Consider the following 25,552-nt stretch of genomic DNA (forward strand, 5'->3'; position numbering starts at 1 on the left):
ATTTTGGCCTTCAAACCAGCAGCTACATATGCTTGTGTGATGGTCTTCCTGTTTCCTATTTATTTTGAGTAGAATTATCTGGCATTTTCCCCCTTTTAGTTAATTCCATTATTAGGTTTTGCTGAAATATCTTGTTGGGATAGTTTAGGTATGCTGTTAAGAAAGTAATTCTCACATGAATATATGCTTTTCCATTCATTCTGGAAACAGTTCCATCCCTGATAAATCTGATTGTACGTTAGAATTATGTGGGGATCTTTAGAAATACTACTATTTGGGCTCTACTTTCAGAGATTTTGATTCGGTTGTTTTGTGGTGGGGCCTTAGGCATCAGAAGTTTTTAAAAGCTTCTAAGAATCAGAAACATGATATAAATAAGCTTGAAAAAGAAGACTTTTATAAATGAATGCAAAGAAGTTATTGAAAAATTATCTAAATTTTGAAGATAGTTATAGAAAACCCACAACAAAATATTCCAAAAATTGGTGACTTGAATACTGTACCAAGAGTCAAAATAAATTTAAAACTAAAATATAGCCATAAAAGAAAATAAACTTTGGTCTAGTTAATATGAAAAGCATCTATAATTTTTAACTAACTTTTTCACTAATTGGTGCCTAAAATTCAGTGTTCTATAAATTATGGCATGGAGAGTCAGAACTAACTTTATTTCATAAAAGACAATGTATGTAGTACTGCTATGAATCATAAAGATAATTTATATTTGAGGTTAAATCAAGAAGTGATGCTTAAAAGTTACAAGGTCAATAACAGTGATTATTTGTTAAACAGCATAAGAATCATTTCATTTGACCAAAATCTACTTGAATTGAACATATTACTAAAATTTTCCTCTTTTTGTTCTGACTTCCCATTTTTAAAAAAAGCTTTGTGGGGAAAAAAAAAAGTAATAAAATGATTTATCTACAGAGCCCAGTTTGCTCTCATCATTATAAATGGATGTGATTATCCACTAACATTCTTATTTGATAGACAATAATAGGAATTTTCTCCCTCTGTATATTTCATGGGGACAGACTTATTTATGAGAGTAGTAAAATTATGCAATATTCATGATTTTCTGATTGTAGACAGAAGAAGTAGGAATGGAGACGCTTCTTTTTTATGAGGGCAAAAACAAAAAATTCTTATCTGGAATTTTCCTCCAGTATGAAATTCTAAAATATGTGGGTTTTTCCAATGTGAGTTTTCTCCAATGCAAAATTTTCTGAAAACGTAACTGTTGGATTTACTCAAGAAAGGAATAACTTGGAAGTGGGAAGAGAAAAGACAGATAATGCAGAAGATGAAATAGAAAAGTGGTTTTACAATATAGCCTTAGAGGAGAGGAAAGGAAAACAGGACAGTTCAGGTGAATACTGAGCCTTTCTTTTCTGGGTCAGTCAGTGGGAGGAAACTGCCACAGTCATAGACAGGCTGGCAGAGCCAGGGCATGTGGCTTAGCCATGGCCTCATGTGTTCTCCCATGCTGTCCTGAGAGGCTGTGCGCAGGCGAATGACCTAAGCACCGGAGAGGAGGCTGGTGACAGCTCTGACCCAGCCTCCATCACAAGTGTGCAAGGACGCGAGGGGGAAGATTGTCGGTGGGATGGCCTGTAGCTCTTTCCCAGGCAACTTTTTCTGTCAATTTCTCACATTTCTGAATATTTCATTTCCTATGTCATTGATTATCTTTTCCAAGCACTTTATTATGCAAATTTTAAACATAGAGAAAGTTGAAAAAGTGCATAGTGAGCCCATTCATTCACTGTTAGATGCTACAATCTTGTCACTTCTTTTTGAAATTAAAATATTATTTCTTGGAGATAGTAAACACTGAATAAACATTTGCTAATTTCATCGTAGTATGACTGTTAGACAGTGTTATTTGAAAGAAGAAAATAAAACTGTGAATTGAAATAAAGAAAAACTAATACATATAGAGCAAATGGCAGCATCTGAAGAGATGAGGGAAATCGGCTAATACCAAATAAATGCTTTCTTTGTCACGCAACCGAACAAAAGCACATAAGGTTTAAAAAACTGAATTTATTATTGACCTGTTAGATTATTCAAATTGTCTCATTGTTCTAGAGAAAAACTGTATATGTAATAGTTTCAACATTTTTGGTAACAGATTTATCTCTTCATAGGTAATTAAACTTCCTTTGCTTTTGGATGATCAAAAAAACCATGAAAGCCATACTCAACTTTCCCCTGAATTTCCAGTTCTTCTAATGGCTAAACCAGAGACAGCAGAATCAGGGGTGGACAATACTGCTGGCCTTTCAGAGAAAGACTTGGAGAGAAACAGTTGTGCATCAATGGATCATGAAGCTAAATGCACTTTGCATTCTTCTCAGGGTTGGTTGACTTGTTTTTCTCAGCATTTTATTGCTAATATTTCAAGTTGTGTTACATTAAACTGGTTAAGAAGTAGTTATTCTTTATTAATGTCTTATTTTCAATATTATGCCATTTAAAAAGAATATAACCATTGATAAGAATATTAGTTTTTGGATCACATTTTCTATTACGTAAGTCAATATAAAATTACTTCATTGAAACACAAATCTTTCTCTGTGGTCTTATTGCTTTAAAATTTGTTTTTTAGGTTTTTGGGGGGTGAGTACATTTTGACTTCTTTTGGTCCTTATTTCTAAATTTTAATCTTTCTTTCATGCTGACAAGATTGGTAACCAAAAAATGGCTATGAAAGATAAAATGTTCTCAAAAATAAGTTTTCAAATAATATAGTTTATTTTATAGGTCTTTGATTTCAAAGACTGGTTTAATCAAGCACTAAATAAGCAAATAAACTTTTTCTTTTTTTTTTTGAGACAGAGTCTCGCTTTGTCACCTGGGCTAGAGTGAGTGCCGTGGCATCAGCCTAGCTCACAGCAACCTCAGACTCCTGGGCTTAAGCGATCCTACTGCCTCAGCCTCCCAAGTAGCTGGGACTACAGGCATGCACCACCATGCCCCGCTAATTTTTTCTATATAGATTTTTAGCTGTCCAAATCATTTCTTTCTATTTTTGGTAGAGACAGGAGTCTCACTCTTACTCAGGCTGGTCTCGAACTCCTGACCTCGAGCGATCCACCCGCCTCGGCCTCCCAGAGTGCTAGGATTACAGGCATGAGCCACCGCGCCCGGCCAGCAAATAAACCTTTTTGAAACATTCAATCTACAGAAGTTCCAATTCATGGAGGAATATACTATTACAGATTACTATAATTTTTACAAATGAATTATTTTCTTTACCAAAAGACTCACAGGTTTCTTTAACAGGGTAGATCCTCTAGCAGTAAATAATAGTGTTAGTATAAGTAGTAGGGCATGGATTAGTAATAATTACAGTAACGGTGCTACCAGCATAGGACTACAAGTGTTATCAGTGACCATAAGCCCTGTAATAAGGACTTTATTTTTTATTTTTGAAATTATCAAATATTTTAAACATTCTGTATGAAAATAATATAGCATACACCAGTATCCAGTACCCAGCTTTACCAATTCTTACTATTTTGCCATATATATTTCACATCTTTTCTTTCAAAAAATAACATTTTAGATAATGATTAAAGCCTTCTGTGAACTGATGCTTGATCCTATTTTCAGCCTTCTCATATTTGTCAGCAATCATTTCATATGTATTTTCAAACATATTCTACATATACGTGGTCTTAAACAATGGATATCTTTTCTATGTTTTTAAAATTTATGTAAATGTATCATACTTCGCATCTGCTTCTGCAACTTTTATTTTCTCTCAACATTGTCTTTGAAATTTATCTATCTCTATCATCTATCATCTATATATTTCTAGTTTATTGATTTTATTGCCATATGGAATTCCTTTGCATGAATGTGAAAAAATTATTTATTCTTGTTGTATCCAGTTGCATCTCACTGTAACCAAGGCTGCAATGGTGATACTTTTTTTTTATTTTTTTTCAGCATATTATGGGGGTACAAAAGTTTAGGCTACTTATATTGCCCTTGTCACCACCTCCCCTATCAGATCTTCAAGCATGTCCATCCCCTAGACAGTGCGCATCGCACTCATTATGTATGTATACACCCATCCCCTCCCCCCACCACATCTGCCCGACACTCGATTGATGTTATTCCTAAATGTTCTCTTAGGTGATGATCAGTGAAACCAATTTGATGGTGAGTACATGTGGTGCTTATTTTTCCATTCTTGGGATACTTCACTTAGTAGAATAGGTTCCAGCTCTATCCAGGATAATACAAGATGTGCTAGATCACCATCATTTTTTGTGGTTGAGTAGAACTCCATGGTATACATACACCACATTTTATTAATCCACTCATGTATCGATGGGCACTTGGGTTGTTTCCACATCTTCACAATTGTGAATTGTGCTGCTATAAACATTCGAGTGCAGGTGTCTTTTTTATAGAATATCTTTTGTTCTTTTGGGTAGCTACCCAATAATTGGATTGCTGGATCCAATGGTAGGTCTACTTGTATTTGTTTAAGGTATCTCCATATTGCTTTCCACAGGAGTTGCACTAGTTTGCAGTCCCACCAGCAGTGTATGAATGTTCCTGTTTCTCTGCATCCACGCCAACATGTATTGTTTTGGGACTTTTTAATAAAGGCCATTCTTACTGGAGTTAAGTGATATTTCATTGTGGTTTTGATTTACATTTCCCTGATGATTAGAGATGTTGAGCATTTTTTCATGTTTGTTGGCCATTCTTCTGTCTTCTTATGAAAAATTTCTATTCATGTCCTTTGCCCATTTTGATAGGGTTGTTTGATTTTTTCTTGCTGATTTTCCTGAGTTCTAAATAGATTCTAGTTATCAGTCCTTTATCAGATGTGTAGCCTGCAAAAATTTTTTCCCATTCTGTGAGTGGTTTGCTCTCGTGACAGTTTCTTTGGCTCTGCAGAAGCTTTTTAATTTAATCAGGTTCCATTTATTTATTTTTGTTGTTGCTGTGATTGGCTTTGGGGTCTTCATCATAAATTCTTTGCTGAGGTCAATGTCTATAAGAGTTTTTCCCACATTTTCTTCTAGAACTCTAATAGTTTCCCACCTTAAGTTTAAGTCTGTCATCCACCGTGATTTGATTTTTGTGAGAGGTGAAAGGTGTGGGTCCTGTTTCAGTCTTCTACATGTGGCTATCCAGTTTTCCCAGCACCATTTATTGAATAGGGATTCTTTTCCCCAGAGTATGTTTTTGTCTGCTTTGTCAAAGATTAGATGGCTATATGAGGATGGTTTTATATCTGGATTCTCAGTTCTGTTTCACTGGTCTGTGTCCATGTTCTTGTGCCAATACCAAACTGATTTAATAACCACATCCTTGTAGTATAGTTTGAAGTCTGGTAAATTAATACCTCCCATTTTGTTCTTGTTGCCTAAAATTGCTTTTGCTAAACGGGGTCTTCTCTGGTTCCATATACAGCATAAAATTATTTTTTCAATATCTGTGAAAAATGATGTTGGTAATTTAATAGGGATTGCATTGAATCTGTAGATCACTTTGGGTAGTATAGACATTTTAACAATGTTGATTCTTCTGATCCACGATCATAGTATGGTTTTCCAACTGTTTATGTGCTCTGCAATTTCCTTCCTCAGTGTTTCATAGTTCTCCCTGTAGAGGTCTTTTACCTCTTTAGTTAAATATGTTCCTAGGTACTTTATTTTCTTTGTTGCTATGGTGAAGGGTATTGAGTCTTTGATTTGGTTCTAGTTTGACTGTTATTGGCATATATGAATGCCTCTGATTTATGTGTATTGATTTTGTATCCTGAGACTTTACTGAATTCATTGATCAGTTCCAGGAGTCTCTTGGTTGAATCCTTGGGGTTTTCTAGATATAATATCATATCATCAGCAAAAAGTGAGAGTTTGATCTCTTCTGTCCCCATTTGGACATCCTTGATTCTGCTCTTTTGCCTGATTACTCTCACAAGGACTTCCAGGACTATGTTGAATAGCAGTGGGGACAGTGGGAAACCTTGTCTGGTTCTAGTTCTAAGTGGGAATGCTTTCAATTTTTCCCCATTCCATATGGTGTTGGCTGTTGGTTTGTCATATATGGCTTGTATCATTTTTAGGTAGGCCCCGTCTATGCCTATTTTGTTAAGTGTTCTTATCATAAAAGAGTGTTGAATTTTGTCAAATGCTTTTTCTGCGTCTATTGAGAGGATCATACGGTCTTTGTTTTTGCTTCTATTTATGTGGTATATTACATTTATAGATTTGCATATGTTGAACCATCCCTGCATGCGATGGTGATTCTTAAACATGGGTGCACATGGGTGAGAATTTCACTAAAGTATATACACCCCAGAATGGAGGAATCTGAATTGCTGAACCACAGGGCATAGACTTTCTAAATTTGTAAGCTAGTGCGGCATTGCCATCCCAAGCAGCGCCTCAATTTACTCTCCTGATGTCTGTGTAGGAGACTTGCTTTGGCCTACATCCTATCAACCCTTGCTATTGTAAAAATTTGTTAGGTTTTCCAATTCAATTGCCATGAAATACTATCTCTCATTGTAATTTTCCTGAATACAAGCACATTTGAGCATTTTTAAAATATACGCATACATATGTATATATTATGTATATGTGTATTCCTACTGACCATTTGGGTTTTATCTTCTGAGAATTGCCTGTTCCTATAGTTTTTCCACTTTTCCTTTTGGTCATTTGTTTTTTTGCTCATCTATCTGTAAGAGTTGTGGTGCTTTGTTTTTAGGTAAGGTGAGTGGTAGGAAACCCTTTACTTTTGGATTCAATTTTTTATTGTTATCAATTATCTAATCATTCTACATCAATTTAATTCATTAAAAACTAAATTAACTTGGTCTTAGTATTATATTGTCTTTTTAGTTTTTAAATTTGTTTCCCTTTGTTACAGTTTTATGGCATAGGCAATACATTCATGTTGTTCGAAGTAAGACCTACTTCTCACTGCACATCCCTATCAGCCTAGTTCTCCCTGGAGAATACCAATGTTTTTTTGTGTATTATTTAATTGATGTTTTATATATCCATAAGAAAAAACATAGAACTATTATTATAAATTTTAAATATGACTAAATCTATCATCACATTCCTCTTTCCATTCCTTGCATTGATTAACATTTGCCGTCTTGCTTTTCTTTACTAGTCTTGCTTGAGTTTTATTTTTTCATTCATTTTTTTTCCCAACAGACAGCTGATACATTTGCCTTCTATAAACCTCTCCAACGATTTTTTTGTTTTCTATGTGTTCGTTTATCTTCTTAGCTTTTTGATTTACCTACTCCTATTTTCTTTAGATTTTCTCTTGGGTCACTTTTTCAATCTCTTTGATTTAGAGTTTACCTCATTTATCTTCAGTCTTTCTTTACCTGATAGGTTGGCAGTTATGAGTGGATCTGTCCATTTCTTCCTGTAAGTCTGTCAGATAAGGTTTTATATATTTTAAATCTGCTAAGTGAATGCAAGTTTAAAATTGTTATAGTTTTAAGGTATTATTATTCTTTTCATATTGAGGTAGTCATCTTCTATTTGTCTATTTAATACTTTTGAATTTATATTCTATTTCTTCTGGTATCAATACTACCACCTGAATTATTCTACAATAAGTATTTTCATGACATACATTATTTTTTTACACTTTATTTTAAAATTTTAAAGTTTACCTGTGGTATAGTTTGGATATGTATTAGTTAACTAAACCTGGATTTTATTTTTGTATTACAGACAAAATCTGGATTTTATTTTTATATTAAAGACAAGTTAAAGGGCAATAAAATACACTTAGATAGAAAGAATAAGTTATAGATTTTGATAGTATAATAGGCAAATTATAGTTAATAATAATTTATTGTATATTTCAAAATAGCTAGAAGAGAAGATTTGTAATATTTCTAACAAAGAAAAGATAAATGCTTGAGGTGATGGATGTTCCAATTACCCTGATTTCATTATTATATGTTGTATACAAGTATCAAAATATCAAATGCACCCCCAAAATATTTACAACTAGTTGATATGAATAAAAAACAAAAAAAGATAAGTAGACATATATCTTTTAATAGGTAAGTTTAAATTTGTTGACATTATTCTTATTACTATTGTATTTGGCTTGTTGATGAAATCTTAATTTTATACTTATTATGCTATTTCTTTTCTTTGTAAAAATACTTTCATTTCTGAATTTCTCTTTAACCAAAAATAATTTTATTTTGCTTATTCTCTGCTGTATGTGTAATCTACAAACTTTATTAATGATTTTAGATGTTATCCTTAATTTTCCCATCTACATATTTAATTATAAAATATCTTTAAACATCTAAGTTAATTCTATATTTCTATTCTTTTCCTGGATGTCACAAGGACTTTTAGCATGCTTTATCCATGAAACACCACCTCTCACTATTGCTATTATTGGCTATGCTTTCAGTTTCACTTTTTTATCAAGCACAACATTTACTTTTTTATTTTTTACTCAATTAAAAACTAACTTACTGACATGTTTGTGCTTCATAATATTTTTAATATAAGACATCTTCACACTGTTTCCATTTTTTTTCTTATTGAAGTGAACCTTCAGTAATTCATTTAGAGTTTGGATGTCAGCCATTTTATGTCTTGAAGAGTCTTTATTTTTTCTCTCACTTTTGATAGATCATTTATTCATGTATAAAATTCTAAGGTAATAATATTTTTTTTTTTACTATTTTCTGCACCATCTTTTTGTGTCTTTTTTGTGGTGGATCAGAAAGTGACATTAAGTGAGCAGCCACTGAGGTATCAGAAGGAGAGTGGTGTATTCCAATTTCTATTTTAGATAGATTCCTCTTGTAATTTTTAGGAGGGTTTACTTGAGAAAGGCATATCTAAAAACAGATCAGTTAAAAACAGTTTAGAGTAGTTCAAGTAAAAGATGAGGGCCTCAAGTCAGAAATTCATAAAGTATTAAAGAGGTACAACAGAATGACCATAAGAATAAGAATAAAAATGACCCAGTGATTGGACTGGATACTGTTGGTGAACAATAACAAAGGATTTTAGCCACTAGTACCTTTAATCCTAGCTACTTGGGAGGCTGAGGCAGAAGGATCACTTTAGGCCAAGAGTTTTAGACCAGCCTGGGCAACACAGGGGGACTTTGTTTCCCAAAATGTGGAAACTTAGCCCAGTGCAATGGTGCATAGCTGTAGTCCCAGCTACTTGGGAGGCTGAGGCAGGAAGAAAGCTTGAGTCCAGGAGTTCAAGGCTGCAGTGAGCTATGATGGTGCCACTGCACTCCAGCCTGGGTGACAGAGTGAGACCCTGTCTCTAAAAAAAATGGGTAACAAGGGATAGGACGTGGATACCAGCCAGCAGAGGACAGGAAATAAAGGAGGAGGAACAAGATTAGGGGGAAAACCATAGACATGATTTGGATCTACTGGATTTGAGATTTCTATATTATATTCAAATAATAATGTTCAAGGAACCATTGAGAACATGGATGTGAAGCTCAGGAGAGACATAGAGAGTAGGGAGGGAGACTGTCTTCGTTAGAGCAGCATAAACACAGGAACTCCAGCAGGAAATGCTGAGTGGTTGAATTTGGGGGGAGTATTGGGGTGATGGGAGAGTTGGGTGGAGAGCACAGCTCAGGGAGACAGTAAGGTTTCAGAAGGCTGCTTGATCCCCCCCATAATAGCCAGACACAAAGTCTACAATATCCGACTTGCTGGGTGACATCTGCCTTCCTGTCTTGTTCAACCGATCAGATGGGTAACATAGAGCTTCACAGAGGGTGCTGTGTATTTCTTAAGTTGTTACTGGAGTTTTCCAAGTCCCTTGGAGATTATTCCTTGTTGGGACAAGTACAACTCCACTGATTGTCTGGATCAAGTCCTAGAACCCCTGCTTCCCTGGGGGCAGGTCCACCGTAAGGCCTGGGCCTCCTTATCCACACCTGAACTGCTTCCTTGTGAGTAAGCCAATACCGTCAGCTAATGACAACTGAGATACCACCACCTCCACCTCCAGATAACTAAATATCATTCTTATAGAGTGGTGTATATCTGGAGATGTTATGTTGAGATTTTTTGCACAGAGTACACATGTACATTAAATATGTCACTGGCTTTAAATACTTGTAAAAGTAGATTAGAAATAAGATATGTATTGAAGGCAGGTAACAAAGCACACAGTTATAAAGCAGTTTGATCAAAGTGTATTGTTTCTCACACTTTAAAACTTGGGTTTGGTTTACTTGTAGCCAGAGAAGATAAGTGACCAACAACATTGGCTGGTTTTAGTAGGTGATGAGTACAGCTAATGGCCCTCAAAATGCACACCTTTAAGCTGACTTCAAGCATTTTATGTTGGAATTTAATAGGTTTAAGACTTTAATTTTTAAATTTTAAGTGCAAATATCCAAAGTGGATATCAATTAGTGTGTGGATATGCTTAGTGTGGACAAAGGGAAGGTGAGGATGTGGGGGGCATAACAAAAGCCTAAGACCTCAACAGTCCGAAAAAGAGCAGAGAGTGTCATAAAAGGGGCCTTAAACCAGACACCGCCCAATGTCAGATTTAGCTCCATTCCAAATTTCTTTGTGGGGTAGTTCTGTTGAGGACATTCATGGACATTGTAGTTAATTCTCATTCAGTTGTCTCTGCAGGGGAATGGCTTTTACACCCTGCCTTTATGTTGAATTAGATTAGTCAGGCCTTTCAACCTGAGGGTCTGGGATGTCCTTGTTCTGTGAAAACAAATTACTTTAACGTTAGCATATCATCTGTGTAACCTGGGAATCTGAGATGGTAGAGGGGGAGGAAAAAGTCCAAACCTTTTCTGAAGGTTGAAGATCATTTTCCTAAGATAAAATTAATAATTCAAAAAATATAAAAGAAATGAATATGATTTCATTATATAAAAAGAGAGAAAGTATGCCATTTTTTGTTTAAATATCAAGTTCAAAAGTCAACTATAAAACCACTAGGTGAGACACTATAAAATGCATGCCTTTGCAAAATAGATTTCTTTCTTTCTTTTTTTTCCTCTAGTGTTTTTGGATTAAGCATAGAGCTAAAATTATTATTTTAGAATTTTTAACTTTTGAGAAAGTGGGTTCTCACTTAACTGATAATATTTCAGTGTTATTGACATTTTAACCTAGTTTTAGGATACTGAGCAGAAGATGAGAAGCAATTACTCTTGGGCCATTTTTCATCAGATCATTTTTGCTTTCTAGTGTTTCCTCAGGGTAATGTGGTTATATTTTCCGCACGTTCTGCACTGTGCTATGAACTTGGCCTTTGGACTCCTGCCCCAGGTCCCCTGAAAGGAGGACAGGTGGTACTCCAGAAAACATGAATACCAACACGTTAAATCTGAGAATACTATGTATCATAAGAAAAAGAATCTCTTATGCTTTAGGAAAATGCTTTAGAAAAAATTGATTATTCATTTGCTTTGCTCTGAGCTTGGAGACTGATTCAAGCCTCATATTCAAAGACTACAGAGGGACCTTTTGCTCCTATTCTGAACAGATTTATACAAAAACAGAACATAAAGTCTCTGGGAATACACATCTTCGCTATTGCTTATATGTATTTATTTTTCTTGGAAGCTTCCTAAGCATATTATTAGTGGTTAATATCCCCCGTGGGTTTGTTTTCTAATATATCAGGGCTGTAATACAGTATCCTATTTCTGCCAGTGATATGTTGCTAAGAGATTTAATAATGGGTAAACAAACACAACATGTGGTAATTCATTTCAAATTAAAAGTTTATTAAACTCTGGCTTGATGACTTTCTGGCTACTTACAATTAAAGGAGCAAACCTTGGGGAAGGGGTGGCCACGTGGTGTGTTTATGGCTGCAACATTTCTATATGAGAAATGCGTTTATGATCTTCCCCAAGCTGTCCACTCTGATAGGCTCCATATGTAATCTGTCGAATCGACTACTGTCCCCAAATCATGAAAAAGTGACTTTAATGGTCACTTACAAGCACACCCATGTGTCCACATGTGTGCACATACATGCACACACACATACACACCCCTAGAAGATTTCAAATTTAATCCCATGGCTGATGTTTTAAGTGGTGATCAGCCTCATAAATAGGTGGGTGCCTGAGGCCAGAAAATATTTGTGAAAGGCTGGAAGAGAAGACTTAGGATACAAGTTTGGGGTTATTGCCGTCTTTTAGGCTGTCTTACTTTTTAGGGAAATATTTGGTATCCTTGATAATTTTGCTTTGAATTTGCCTACATTGCATGAACAATGGTCTCTGGCAAGGTCTATGTATGTTTTTTGATGCAGAACTCAATTCAGGGGAATTTTATTGTGTAACCATGAGAACAAATCATGCTGCTAAATGCCATGGGATTACAAACTAAAACAACCTCCAGTTCCTGACCTCCAGGGGCTTACCTGAGTGCAAGCATGCTCCATCATGAGATACGTATTAATATGTCCACATGTCCAATAGATGATGGGAGCACCCACCAGCATTCTGGGGGACCCTCAAGCCTCTGGGAGAGAATTCATACTTGGAGAAGAAGTGAAACAGATGCAAAATAACTGAATAACAAGAGATTTGGTGGTTAGGTGAGAGGAGCAGTTGTGGGAAATTTATGTTACCTATGAATCCCTTTAGTTCTCTAGCCTAGTCATGTCATGGTGGAATTCCCAGGGAGAGGGATAACTGCGTGGAAACACTCTCCATCCTGAGGAAAGAGCGAATCATTTTATTGAAATTCCAGGAGACATGGAACTATACCATATGTTGTAGTATATACTCTCCTGTGAGCCAAGTGGGCATACTATATAATCATAGTAGTTCTCCCTCATGCAAAGTTTTGCTTTCTGCAGTTTCAGTTACCCATGGTCAACTGCAGTCCAAAAATAGGTGAATACAGTTACAATAAAATATTTTGAGAGAGAAAGAGAGAGAGACCACATTCACATAACTTTTATTACAGTGTATTATTATAATTGTTTCCTTTTATTCTTAGTTGTTAATCTCTTCCTGTGCCTAATTTATAAACTAAACTCAATCATAGGTATGCATGTATAGGAAAAAACAGTATGTGTACAAAGTTTGGTACTATCCTCAGTGTCAGATATCCACTGGGATCTTGGAATGACTCTCCCATGGATAAATAAGGAGGGACTGCTCTAGTATGTTCTATATGCTACAACTCTGTAATCCAAGATGTTACAGAGGCCACTGTGGGCAGAATATATGAATAGAAATGAATATTCGTGGGCTCATGTGAGTCATATAGTTGGATCCCAAAAATAAGTGGGTGAGCTTTTAAAGGAGATTGAAATTTGCCTGAACTTCTTTTAAAATATCCCATTTTACATCTCTATTGGTATGATCTGGGGAATGATGTATTAATTTCACAATTTCACAATTGTCCTAGGGTTGGGACAGTTATACAGTTCAAAAAGCAAGCATAGATGGAAATTCTTTGGGGTAAAAGGAAAGTCACAGCTAACTTAAGAAGTCAGATGGCATAAGGGTATATTTGAAGAATGATAAGGAACCACTGGACTCCAGGATATATTGGGATGGATTTGGGCAATGAACATTTTAAGACCAGAAATCCAGTAAGGAGGCCATTCATTGTCTTAGCCCAGAGAAGAGATGGTACGGGCCTAAGTAGAACATTGCTGTGTGGCACACTCAAGAGACATGCTAAAGTTGACTCAACAGAATTTGGAAAGTGAATAGTTGAGTCATAATGGAAGACATGAAGATCATAGGCAAGGGTATTTCTATCTCAGGTGTCCAGGAAAACAGTGTTGCCCTCATCAGAGATAAGAGACTCAAAGGAGTAGGTTTCAGATAAAAGTTAGCCAGTTACTTTTGGTCAAACTGAGTTTGGTTAAAGTGAATTTGAAGCGTTAGGGGAAGTAAAGAAGACAATGCCTTTCTTGGAGTTGAGAAGATGAATTTAAAACTCAGGAGGGACGTGTGGCATCATCTTGATAAATGTGGCAGTTATAGCCACAGGAAGGAATAAGTATACCAAGGAAGAAAAGAGCAGACCAAATTGCAGGACAACCGTAATTTAAAGGACAGAGGGAAAAAAGGATACAGGAAATTGCTGATAAGCAATCTGAAAAAGTGGGAGAACTAGGAGGTGAGGCATAATGGAGACCACGGAGTTTTAAGAGTCTCAGGGAGGGACAGGGTGGTCATATCAGTAACACACTCTGTTGCAGCACTAATCAAACTGTAATTTGCATATGAGTCACCTAGAGATCTTGTTAAAAGGAAAATTCTGATTCAGTACCTCTGAGGTGGGCTTTAATTCTGCAGTTCCCACATGATGAATGTGCTGCCTGTCTGTGAACCTCACTTTGCTGTAACCAGGCTCCCGAAAGATTGACCAGGATAAAGATGAAAAGACAGTTTGCCTGCAGTGCTTGTGAAGGCACTGGCTCTAGCTACTCACACCTCTATGCCCCATTTAGTTGGCTAAGTCTTGAAAAATTCTCCATGGAGAGACTCCAAACTCCACGAGGGCCGGGATGGTTGTTGTGCTTATTGGTGTAACCCAGGGCCCATAATAATACTTGGCACATCATAGATTTTTAGGAAATATTTGCCAAATGACTAAATGAATACTGACTGGGATCAGAGCGCCTTTCTGTGGAAAGCAGTCAAGCAGGCAGTTTATTTATTTTATTATTTAAATGCCTTTTTTTTAGAGTGCACAATTCTATGTACTTTAGCACATAGATAGATTTGTGTAACCACCACCATAATCAGAATAAAGAAACATACCATCATCCCACCAAAACTCCTATGCGCTGTCTTTTATAGGCACGTCCTTCCTCCCTCCCCATCCCCAGCCCTGCATCCTAGGCCCCGGTGCTCACCGACCTGTTTGTCATCACTATCGAAATTGTCATACACTATGTCACCTTTTGTGGAGACCGAGTTCTTTGAGATTCATAGGAGTTGTTGTGGTATCAACAGTCCATTGTTGAGGAGCATCCCATTATATGGATGTACGACAGTCGATCTGTTCACTCATCCAAGGACATTTGGATTGTTTCCATTTTTGGCAAGTATGAATAGAGTTCATATAAATGATCATACACAGGTTTTTGTGTGATTATGATATTTATTTCTCTAGAATACATGCTTAGGAGCACAACTGCTGGATTGTATTATATGTGTAGATTTAACTTTACTGGAAACCGCCTGTTTTACACAGTGACCGCACCATTGTGTGTTTCCACCAGCAGCACAGGAGAGTTTCAGTCGCTTTGCACCCTTGTCAGTGCTTAGCATTGGCAGTTTTATTAAAGTCCTTGTAATTTGTGTGTAGTGGCGTCTCATGATTTCAATTTACACTTCTTTAATGGCTAATGTACTTACTTGACACCCATAATGTGTTCTTTAGTATGGTGTCTGTTCAAGTATTTTGCCTATAAATGAATTGTTTGTTTGTTTTAATGTTGAATTTTGAGAGTTTTATACATTCTGGGTACAAACCTTGTATGGGGTTTGCAAGTACTTTCTCCCTGTCCGTAGTTCACTTTTTTATTTTAACAATATCTTTCACATAGCAAAAGTTGTGAATTTTGGTTAAGTCCAATTTTTCAATTTTTTAAATGGTTGTACCTTTGATGTCCTGTCCTTGAACCCTTTGCCCAACCCCGATTCACAAGATTTTTTTCTTATGTTTTCTTCTGAAAGTTCTAGAGGTTTGCATTTTACATTTAGATCCGTGATTTCTTTGAAGTTAGTTTTTGAGTAAGGTGTGAAGTTAAGGTTGAACTTTTGGGGTTTTGTTTTTGCATAGGAATGTCCAGTTGTTTCAACATCATTTGTTGAAAAGATTCTTCTTTCCTGGTTGAATTGCCTTTGCGCTTCTGTCAAAAATCAATTGCCCAGATATATGTGTGGTTCTATTTCAGACTTATTAGGTGGCCTGGCGAGAGGCTCTGCCTAATGAGTACTGTCGTGCCCCACGCAAGCCGTGAAGCAGAGGCAGAATGAGGGGCAAAGTAATTCGCAGCTGTGGCAGCAGCAGAAGCACAGAGGGAAAGAAGCTGAAGGCACTGAACCCTGAAGCTCTGGAAGAGGAAGCCAGGGACAGATTGGTCACCGAGCTTGGTCGGTGGCCCAGTCAGTAAGAGACCTACTGTGTGACTGTGAGAGTCCAATATGCCTGGTCAGTTCTAGTCAAATCTCCATATTGTGTTCCCTGAAGGTCTGAGGCTACCATTCCACGTGTCAGCCAAGGAAAGACAATTTTTTTCAGACCCTGTTAATGATCCGGACCAGACATGTATATTTTTAGTTAATAATTTGTCAGCCATTATCCTATTCCTATTGAAGAATCGTGAATCTGATGTGTGGAAACAGTACACGTGACTTTGGTTTTGACAGTTGGAGCTGACTTTGTGGAGAGACTGTCTCAAATAATTTCCTATTATATACTTCTCTAATCACTTTCAGAGAGCTTTTAAGGAATGAGTACTTCTATAAAATATATCCAAGATTTTAAGAATTTGGAATGGCCACTTCAAGTCAGACGCACCATTTGGTGAAATGTTGAGGCAATGTTCAGACTTTAACTACGGCATTTGTTCTCTTGGATTTCTTGATTTTCAAAGAAGTGGATCTGAGTCCTTTATCTCAGTGCAAAATTGAGCCTCAGGGAACCACAGTATGTTTCAAAATGATTAATCTGCATAAAAAGCTAATTACCTGCAATTTTAAAATGCCTTTATTTAAGATATGTAAATGCATCAAAATATTTTAAGTCACAGAAACACTTCAAAATATTTTAAAGTAATTTAAGTCTTTTCTAAAGCTTTCATTGGTCAAGATAAATCCTCCCGTCCTACCTCCTTCCCTGCCTCCCTTCTTTCCTTCCTTCCTTCTTTCCTTCCTTCCTTCCTTCCTTTCTTCCTTCTTTCTTCGCAATGAAGTTGTCACCTTGTAACTTTATTTACAAACTGAATAAGACTTCCAATAGCTACAACATTAAACTCCCCAAATTGGGGCTTAGCTGGGAAAATTCCACACAGTTGTTAATTGGAGGTGTAGTAAGTATTGTGCCATTAATGGATTTCTTTTAAACATTATTATAATTTGTTTTAATCTTTGGCTTATTTTGTGAGGTTCTTCACCATCCATCATGGCTAATTACCACAATGGTTTTTTTGTTTGATCCACTTCAATCTCAAAGTCATTTCTGAAAACTGCTGGAATTGAAAAAGCTTTAAACAGTCATGCAGGTCTTTAATTGTAAATTAGTTTTGACAGGACTACGATGCAGAGTCCTGCCTGGTTCCAAAGTGATGCTAGCTGACAACTCCTGCCTGCTTCAGGAGCAGAGGAACATGTGGAAGGAATTGTTCCTTTACATTTCACAGCTGGTCATTTCCTCTGCAGGGCAGCCTCTGACCCCTCTGAGAGATCCTGACACCCATAAGGGAAGTGTTCCCACTGATGCAAAGGAAGTGGGGAAGCAGTTTAATGCTAAGAAAGGAGGGAGGAGGGTGTGCAGAAAAGATCTGGGCCACAGAGAGACAAGATGGGCTTAAAACGTTTCCAGCAGGTTAGAATCTTTGCTACATTGTTTCCTTTCATGAAAGAAGCTCGAAAATCTCTTTACTTGGGAGGGTCCAAAACATTATGAGGTGGTTTTCAAGCTACCTTTTTAAAATTTCTTTTTTTTTTTTAAGTGGAAGGGGCAATAAAAGTGAAGGTGTCACATGTAAATGATCAGAATCAAGATTTAAGGAAAAGTTACAAATACGTGTTTGCTGCCCTATTCTGATATGTTGGTGTATGAGGTGTGTTTCTAATTACAGAGTGTGTGTGGATTAGATCAACAACATCAGATTGCAGCTTGTGTTTTCAAGACATTTTACACCTTCAACATGTTATTCGGTCTTACCTTATATATTCATCACAGTCCATTTATCCTCTGGACTCCTGCTATTAAACAGAGCAGTAAGAAAACATAAAAGGGCAATTGAGTTGTATTATCATTCAAACTGGTTTGGCATTCCTTCCAGTGAATCAAAAGAGACCATTTCAAAACTCCTCGAATTATCAATATTTCAGGGGCCACTAATTAAGCCATTTTTGAAAGTACTTCTTTCTTTTTTTTTTCTGAAACACCTGAAAACTTTTTCCAGGATACATACTTTTCTGAGTGCACTCTTTAAAGCAGGGGTGGTGAAAACTTACTTTCCCCCTACTCTCCCACCGCTATCTCATTGTGTGTGTGTGTGTGAGTGAGTGTGTGTGTGTGTATTCCTTAATCCATTATGGTGACTATGTTAGCAAAGGCAAGCATGCCATGTGCATTCAGCAATCATTCATAAAAATGAACTGTCCATGAAAATAATTCTATTTTTCTTTGGCCAATTTCTCTCATTTAATCTGTGGATATTCAGTGCCTCAGAATTAGACAAATGTCCTTGCAAAATGATAGTGCAGAAGTGGACATTGACCACAAATACTGCTGTAGTTCTTGACTGAATATGAGCCACTGCAATTCACCTAACAGGTGGGAAAAACTGGCGTACTTCTAAATAGCCTCAGGAGCAGGGGCTTAGGAGGGAAGAGTTACTGTGGAGCTATGACAAGACATACTTATCTTTGGTTCCACTATTCAATCTGGACATTCCCAAAAGTACCCATAGCCAAATGCACAGTCTGGGTAAGTTGGAAATAAGGAACTGTGGGGATAAAATGCACTTTTGGTCTATTTTTACTAACATGTGAATTATGATGAAAGAAACCATAACTGGCTGGTGAGAATTCGCTCTACAGACATGACAAAGTAGCAGGCTGTCTGACTTGGCTTTACTATTGCTCCAGTTCGTATTATTGGTTTTTATTATAGGCTCTTTCTGCAAGTTCATAGCCAGTAGCATCTCCTTTTTCTCAGTACTGTCCTTCTCAAACTGATAAATCTACAAGTGGGAATGAAAAATAAATGAAATTGTAAGACCTCACACACAAATAAATGGGCTCATTAACTCTTTTTAAACATGAGGCTGGCTTTGGACACTTAAATGGCATGACTGATTGAGTTCTTCCTTTTCCAGTATCCAACATATAAGCATGCAATTGACTTCGTTCAATGTGGAAATAATTGAAATGGAAATTGGCAGAAAAGGACAGTATTTTTGTCCATAATGATCTACCCAATCTAATTAGATAAACCATATGAAATAGGAAATACAAATTAGAAAAATAGGATTTTAAGTCAAATAGTTAAATTTGGTGCCCTTTGTTATGAAGTAGGAGAAATATCAGTCTCTTTTGAAATTATAATCATTTTATTAGAGAAATTAGTCTGTTCTTGAATGTTGACACCCTGGCAATGATGCATGTAGGAGTTCATGCTTTGCAGCACCGATATATGACAAACTGTCCTTGAATGGTTTGTGTTAGTAGAAGCCAAAAAGTTTGGCCCACTTTTATTTGCAAAGCCATTTGATGTTCTTTTGGCTTTTCTTTTCTTCTCCCAGATGCTCCAAGATTCCTCTGTTTACCATTTCCTTTCCATTTGAGGAAATTTCTTTAGCCATTCTTTAAGGGTAGGTCTGCTAGTGACAAATTCTTTTAGTTTTCTTTCATTTGAGAATGTATTTTCCCCTCATTCCTGAAGGATAGTCATCAGATATAGATTTTTGGTTGACAATATTTTTCTTTCAGTAATGGTACAATATTGTGTTATTGTGGTCTGCATGATTCAACTTGTGTTTTTGGGGCCCCCAGTGAACCCTGCTGGTGATGCCTGAGAGGACAGAAAGAGCCTCCCAGGTGGGGCCACCTGGTGCCTCTGGGTGAGGGAAGGCAGTCTCTGGCCTCAGGATGCTAAGAGGCTTCCTATGTCAGGCACTTGTGGTGGGATCCCCCTGCTGGTGCCACTTGGCCACTTGTCTCTCAGTGAGGGAGGGACGTCTCAAGCAGTAGGGAGGGAACCACTATCTGCAGGTCGGGTGAGGTCAGGAGATGTCAGGTCTGTTGTGTGGGGTGGGGAGTGGAGCTTAACATGCCCTGCCCCATGTCATTGTTCCTGTCCTGGGGTCTCCAATCATTCCACTTACCTCTTTACACCTTTCAGAGTTCTCCTTTGGTGGCCTCTGGTATTATTTTCGGGCTTTATAGTTGTGCTTAGTGGGGAGGACAAGAGAGAAACGACTTTTTGCCATCTTTTCCCAACTGGAAGTTCTTCTGTTGTTTTTTGTTTATACTCAGGGCCTTTCAGCATTTTCAAAGTTTCTTAGCATTTTATTCAGGGCTTGAGGAATCCAAAAGTAAAAAAAAAAAACAATTTTGGTAAAATAGAGATAACTTGGTAAATAGTAAAAATTTACTATTTTAATTATCTTTTAGTATACAGGTCAGTGGTATTAAGCGTATTCACATTGTTATGCAACCATCACCATCGTCCATATCTGGAATATTTTCATCTTGCAAAACTGAAACTCTGCACCCATTCAACAACTCCACATTGACCCCTCTCCTAGCCCGTGTCACCTCTATTCTGCTTTCTGTCTCGATGAATTTGCCTACTGTAGGTACCTCATATAAGTGGAATCATGCAGCATTTGGCTTATTTCACTTAACATAATGTCTTCAAGGAAGGAGGTAAAATTTAAGGTAAATTTTATTACTCCTGAAGTGTTTTAAAACAGTTTTGTGGAGAAGAGTTTAAAATTAGTAGCTAACTTGAGACCTTGAAAGCTGTAAATTCTGGTATGTAGTATGAATTCAATGCCATTAGCTATTACTACTATTTTCTGCAGGGGTTTGCTATACATTTTTTCTTCTCTCTAGCATGAATAGCTAAAAGTCTGCAGTTAGGTCGTTGAGTCACAGTTCTGTTTTTGTTCCTTTTTGTGCCAACTAGTTTCTCTTAAGATCATCACTCCTCAGCTCTAATTTCTGCCCACTGGCAAAGTGCAGCAAAGGATCAACAGAGACAATCCAGAAGAGTGCAAACTTAGTAGGGGAACAGAACGTGGATATGCTGCCAGAGAGGCTTAAATTCAGATCTTGACTCTGTCCTTTAATGTCCTTTGTCAAGTTCCTTAATCTCTGGGTCTTTGTTTCTTCACCTATAAAGATGAGATAACAGGCCCTACTTGAATATTAGTAATATTAATACCTTATGCAAAGTGTCATACATGTAGTAGGTGCTCATGAATTCATCCCTGTGTTATTGGGTTGATTCCCACAATGTTGGACATACACTTGGGTATGTCTGCACCCTGCTTAATCGTGGTATTGGGCAATGACTCCCTTTATCTCTACCTGTAATTTTCTTTTAGCAGTAGGGAATTACTAGTGGGTAAAATAATTTATCATTCCAAATAGCTTTGGATGTTCTAAGTTCAGTGAAAGTGTTAATTGATGACAACCAGGGAAAGCTCATGAGTAGCATATTAAAATTTCTGCATTCTTACATTGTGCTTAAGATGGAGAGTTTAATATTATTAAGCATGAGGGAAAAAGAAGCTGACTTTCATAAAAGGATAGAATCTTCTTAAGTATGGCAGCAATAGGTGATGTTTAAACATTATTCTTGGAAAGAATAACCAAGCATATTTTTGCTCTTACATTATAATAATATTTCATTAGGCAAGGCACGCATGTATGTATGAATCTATATTTTATCTTATGAATGCAAAATATTTAGAGATTGCTACTGGATTGGTGTGATGGCAAAAATATTTACAGTTCTGTACCAGCAATAAACTTAAAATAACTTGAATTATGTAAGTAACATATATAAAGGTTTTAATAAACCAGAAAACATTGTATAAGTATAATGTATTATTCTCAATCAACCAAGTGCTGATATTCATAAATGGTACCGAGGGGTAACCTGTGTTAAGGACCCATGTGGAAAGATGTGGCTTAGTGATTTGGAGAGAGTGAATGTAGTGATGGTTTCATTGCATTCCTGCTGCCAACGCTAAGCTTCTTCACATTTCTAGGAAACCGGTTTGTAAAATATTAGGTACATTCTACCTTTTACTAAATACTTTAGGCTTTGAAGGGAATAATTCTGGCCAAACCTAAGCTCCAATTTTATAATTCTTGCCTTTTGTCAATGGTTAAATTTTTGAAGCTCAATTTGTACATTAATTCTTCTCATGAAGACAAGATATTTTTGTGTTTCTTAACATTGTAACAGTTCTCTATTTATGTTTGCAGCATCTATGAAGTTGTTGTTTATAGGTTCAAACATGCTAAAAGAGAATCTAATCAACTCATTACCTGCATTTGGGTAATTCCTAGTTTATTTACTCTTAATATTCTCAAATATTAGATTATTATAGATAGTTGACCATAGTTCTGAATGTGGTTAAAATATTTCTCTTGACCAGAAACAAATTTTTTAAAAAATCACATTTCAAAAATATTGCACCTCTATTTCTGCTGTAGATAAACACGTGAATACTAAGATTGTGTTCTGTGGTTGCAGCCATGGTTGTTGCAGCGTTAGTGAGAATTTGTAGTTTGGTGCTTATTTTGGCCTTTAAACAGTTCATTTGTACCATGAACTAGATTATGTGCTTCTAACTGTCAGTTAGCTGAATGTATTTCAAGTCAATTTACTAAAATAGTCACTGTTAAGCGGTATATTTGGACAGAGTTGACACCTTTGACATTTTCTAAAATGGCAAAAATAACTGTATTTAAGGTTATGATTTATGAATGTTGTGTGCCTCCAGAACTTCCATTTGATTATGGTTTTCAGTTTAGCTGCTGAAACTCTTTCCACAAACTGCTGAAAGGACAACTAATTAGTGCTGTATGATCAGATATTTAACACAGTCAAACACACACACACATATACACACATAAACACACAAAAACATAATATTGATCCAAAAAACAACGACCCTTTTGTTGCTTCTTAGAATTGCCTTTGTCTCACGAGAGTGACACAGTTGGGACCACAGTAGAAGCACAGTGTAAGGAAAAAGTAAGATTTATAGCATCAAACAGCCTTTATGAAACACATATTCTTTGGCATAAATAAGAAAAGCAACTTGCAATGATTAGAAAGTATTTTGAATCCTTAGTTGTCTTTTAGATTGCTGGTCTCTATTAAAAACTTCTTAAAATAATAGATAGTTTTAATTCCTCAAGCAAAAGAAAAATTATATCATCTTAAAGATTTTCCATATTTATTATATAGATGTGACTTGACTATGGGGAGAAAAAGAGTGAAATCTCGTGTATTGCAAGTTTTAAATGTATCAGGCTAAGGTTTACTTAATTAGAACCTCGAGGCAATAAAGGAGCCCTTTTTAAAATTCTGTGATTCTTAATATGCTAAATAATGCAAAGCTTCGACTCTTCAAGCATGAGACACACATCTGGCAGCTTAACATTTAAATTACAGGAGGAAAAAAATCCCTCACTTCAGTAGTAATTTTCTCAAAGAAAAGAATGGAAAATATATTACAACTAAATTTAATTTCTTTTTAGATTTTGTCTTGTCTAATTGCAGGCATTTTTCTAGGTTCTTTGTATTTATATTTTTACATATCTTTTTTGTACATTTTATTAATCTTTAATTTGAGATACTTCTCACTGTTAGAGCTCTTGAAAAATTGTGGTGCAGTTTACTTAGCAAATTGTTTTGAGAAATGTATCTGATCCCAAGTAATAAAGACATGGTATAATAAATAAAGGGAAAATGAAATTTCAGAGACCCATAAAAATATTACTGACAAAAAGGCAACATTTTTCAGTTGGCTTTACTTTCGAGCTTTAATTTTTTTCAGTATTAATGTTTTCTCTGTTTTGTCAGTTTCTGGCCATTTTTCATGCAAAAGTTATTATAAGCAGCACTCTTTCTTTGTATTTCTCCAAAGGACAGTGTCAGATCCTTGATTAATTTTACAAAGGTCATTTGGAAAAACCATTAAAAATATGCCAAGTAAAAAAGATTAGCACAACACAGGGAAAATATACTTTTATAAACATATGCATTTATATATAGATAGGGTACTGTAACATTATACAATTTTGACAAGTGTTTTCCTTGTGCACCTCATGTTTTATTAAAACTATGACTGTTCCATTTATTTTTTCTGGGTGATACCAGCTGACACATTCCCAAGGCATCAGCAGGTTAATGTTATTTGTAAACATTTTGTCTTTTCCTCAATATAAGAGGATCTGATATTTAAATTGAGTTGTAGTTCTATAAAATAAAGTGGATTTAAAATGGACTTTCAGAATAATCAACTCACACTTGCATTACTAGCACATAACATGCATGTTAGCCCATGACAAATTCATGTATTCATTTCTACCTTTTAATTTAAAAATTAAACAATACTGCAGCTTCTAATTTTAGTCATGGTAAAGTAGCTGGTACCATACTAGGTCTTCTGCTAAAATCAGCCATTAAACTGGAGAGAATATATGAAGCAACCACCTTGAGGCACTGCCATCAGGAAACATAAGACTGTGATCCCTGAGGGAAGAGGAACTTACGAGCAAATTCTGTAAGGTGGACACTGGCCCTCTACCCAGGTGCAATATTCTAACTGTAGAGTAGTGAAGTGGAGTCGAACCAGAGAAAGTTCCACTGAGTGAAGAGACAAGAGTTTAGCATCCAGGGAAGCTGAAGCAGTGGGAATCTGCAGCGTATGACAGAGAGGGGATGTCAGTATAAAAACTCCCCCACGAATCCTTGGTGGAGGGTTATGCTGTACGTAACCATAGTAAGACTCACTGAAGCTTTGTAAAGTGACTACTTCTTAGAGACTACTATAGATCTGAGAGCTTAACAGAGATTCTAAAGTAGGAACAGAGGTGGAGTTCAAGTCTAGTCAGGAGAGGCATGTTAATACCTCATTATCAATTCAGTCAGAAAATTGAGATGCTAAAATCTGCATATTAGAAATAAATCGTACACTCTAGAGTGGCTTACTCTAAACCTGCCCAAAGAAAGCCACACCAGCAGAGAAGTTAGAGTTTGAGGTGGAGTTTTGTTAAGTTAGAGTGGCTTGGGAACCCTTGTTTTTCCACAAATATGATGTAACAAAATATAAGTTAAGCCTACACAAATTTAAAGGGATTCACCAGTAATTGAACTTTCTACTAAAAATAAAAAAGTCAATATCTTTGAGAGGAAGATAACAGAATCCAGTCTTCTGCAATGTCCATTATACAATCTACAATTACTAGACATGCAAAAAACAAGAAAATATGAACCTTAGGCAAGGGAAAAGGTGATAATAAACCCAAGATGATTCAGATATTAAATTTAGCAGAAAAAGATATTAAAATATACATTATAAATGCATTCATGAATTTAAAGAGAATACTTTAACTCATGATTAGGCATATCAGCAGAGATATGGAAATTATTCTTTAAAAATGCACAGAACTGAAAATCCAAGAATTAAATGAGAAATGTATTGGGTAGTCTTTTTTTATTTCTGGATATTACAGGGGTACAAATCTTTTGGTTACAAATAATGACTTTGCCTTGCCCAAGCTAGGGCCAGAGGCATGCCCTTCC

General features: G+C 36.2%; 1 protein-coding gene across 1 annotated transcript in view; it reads left to right on the top strand.

Annotated features, from left to right (window-relative positions):
* The window catches only part of LOC123638768, a gene marked incomplete at its 5' end in the record, with an annotated part of 205,149 nt that overhangs the window by 104,173 nt on the left and 75,424 nt on the right, over window positions 1-25,552 (top strand). The window contains one exon of the mRNA XM_045552599.1: window positions 2,230-2,364. Within this exon, the coding sequence (XP_045408555.1) occupies window positions 2,230-2,364 (135 nt within the window). The remainder of the gene's footprint in view (window positions 1-2,229; window positions 2,365-25,552) is intronic.

This window comes from Lemur catta, chromosome 5, assembly GCF_020740605.2.
Source record: "Lemur catta isolate mLemCat1 chromosome 5, mLemCat1.pri, whole genome shotgun sequence".
NCBI classification, from domain to species: domain Eukaryota; kingdom Metazoa; phylum Chordata; class Mammalia; order Primates; family Lemuridae; genus Lemur; species Lemur catta.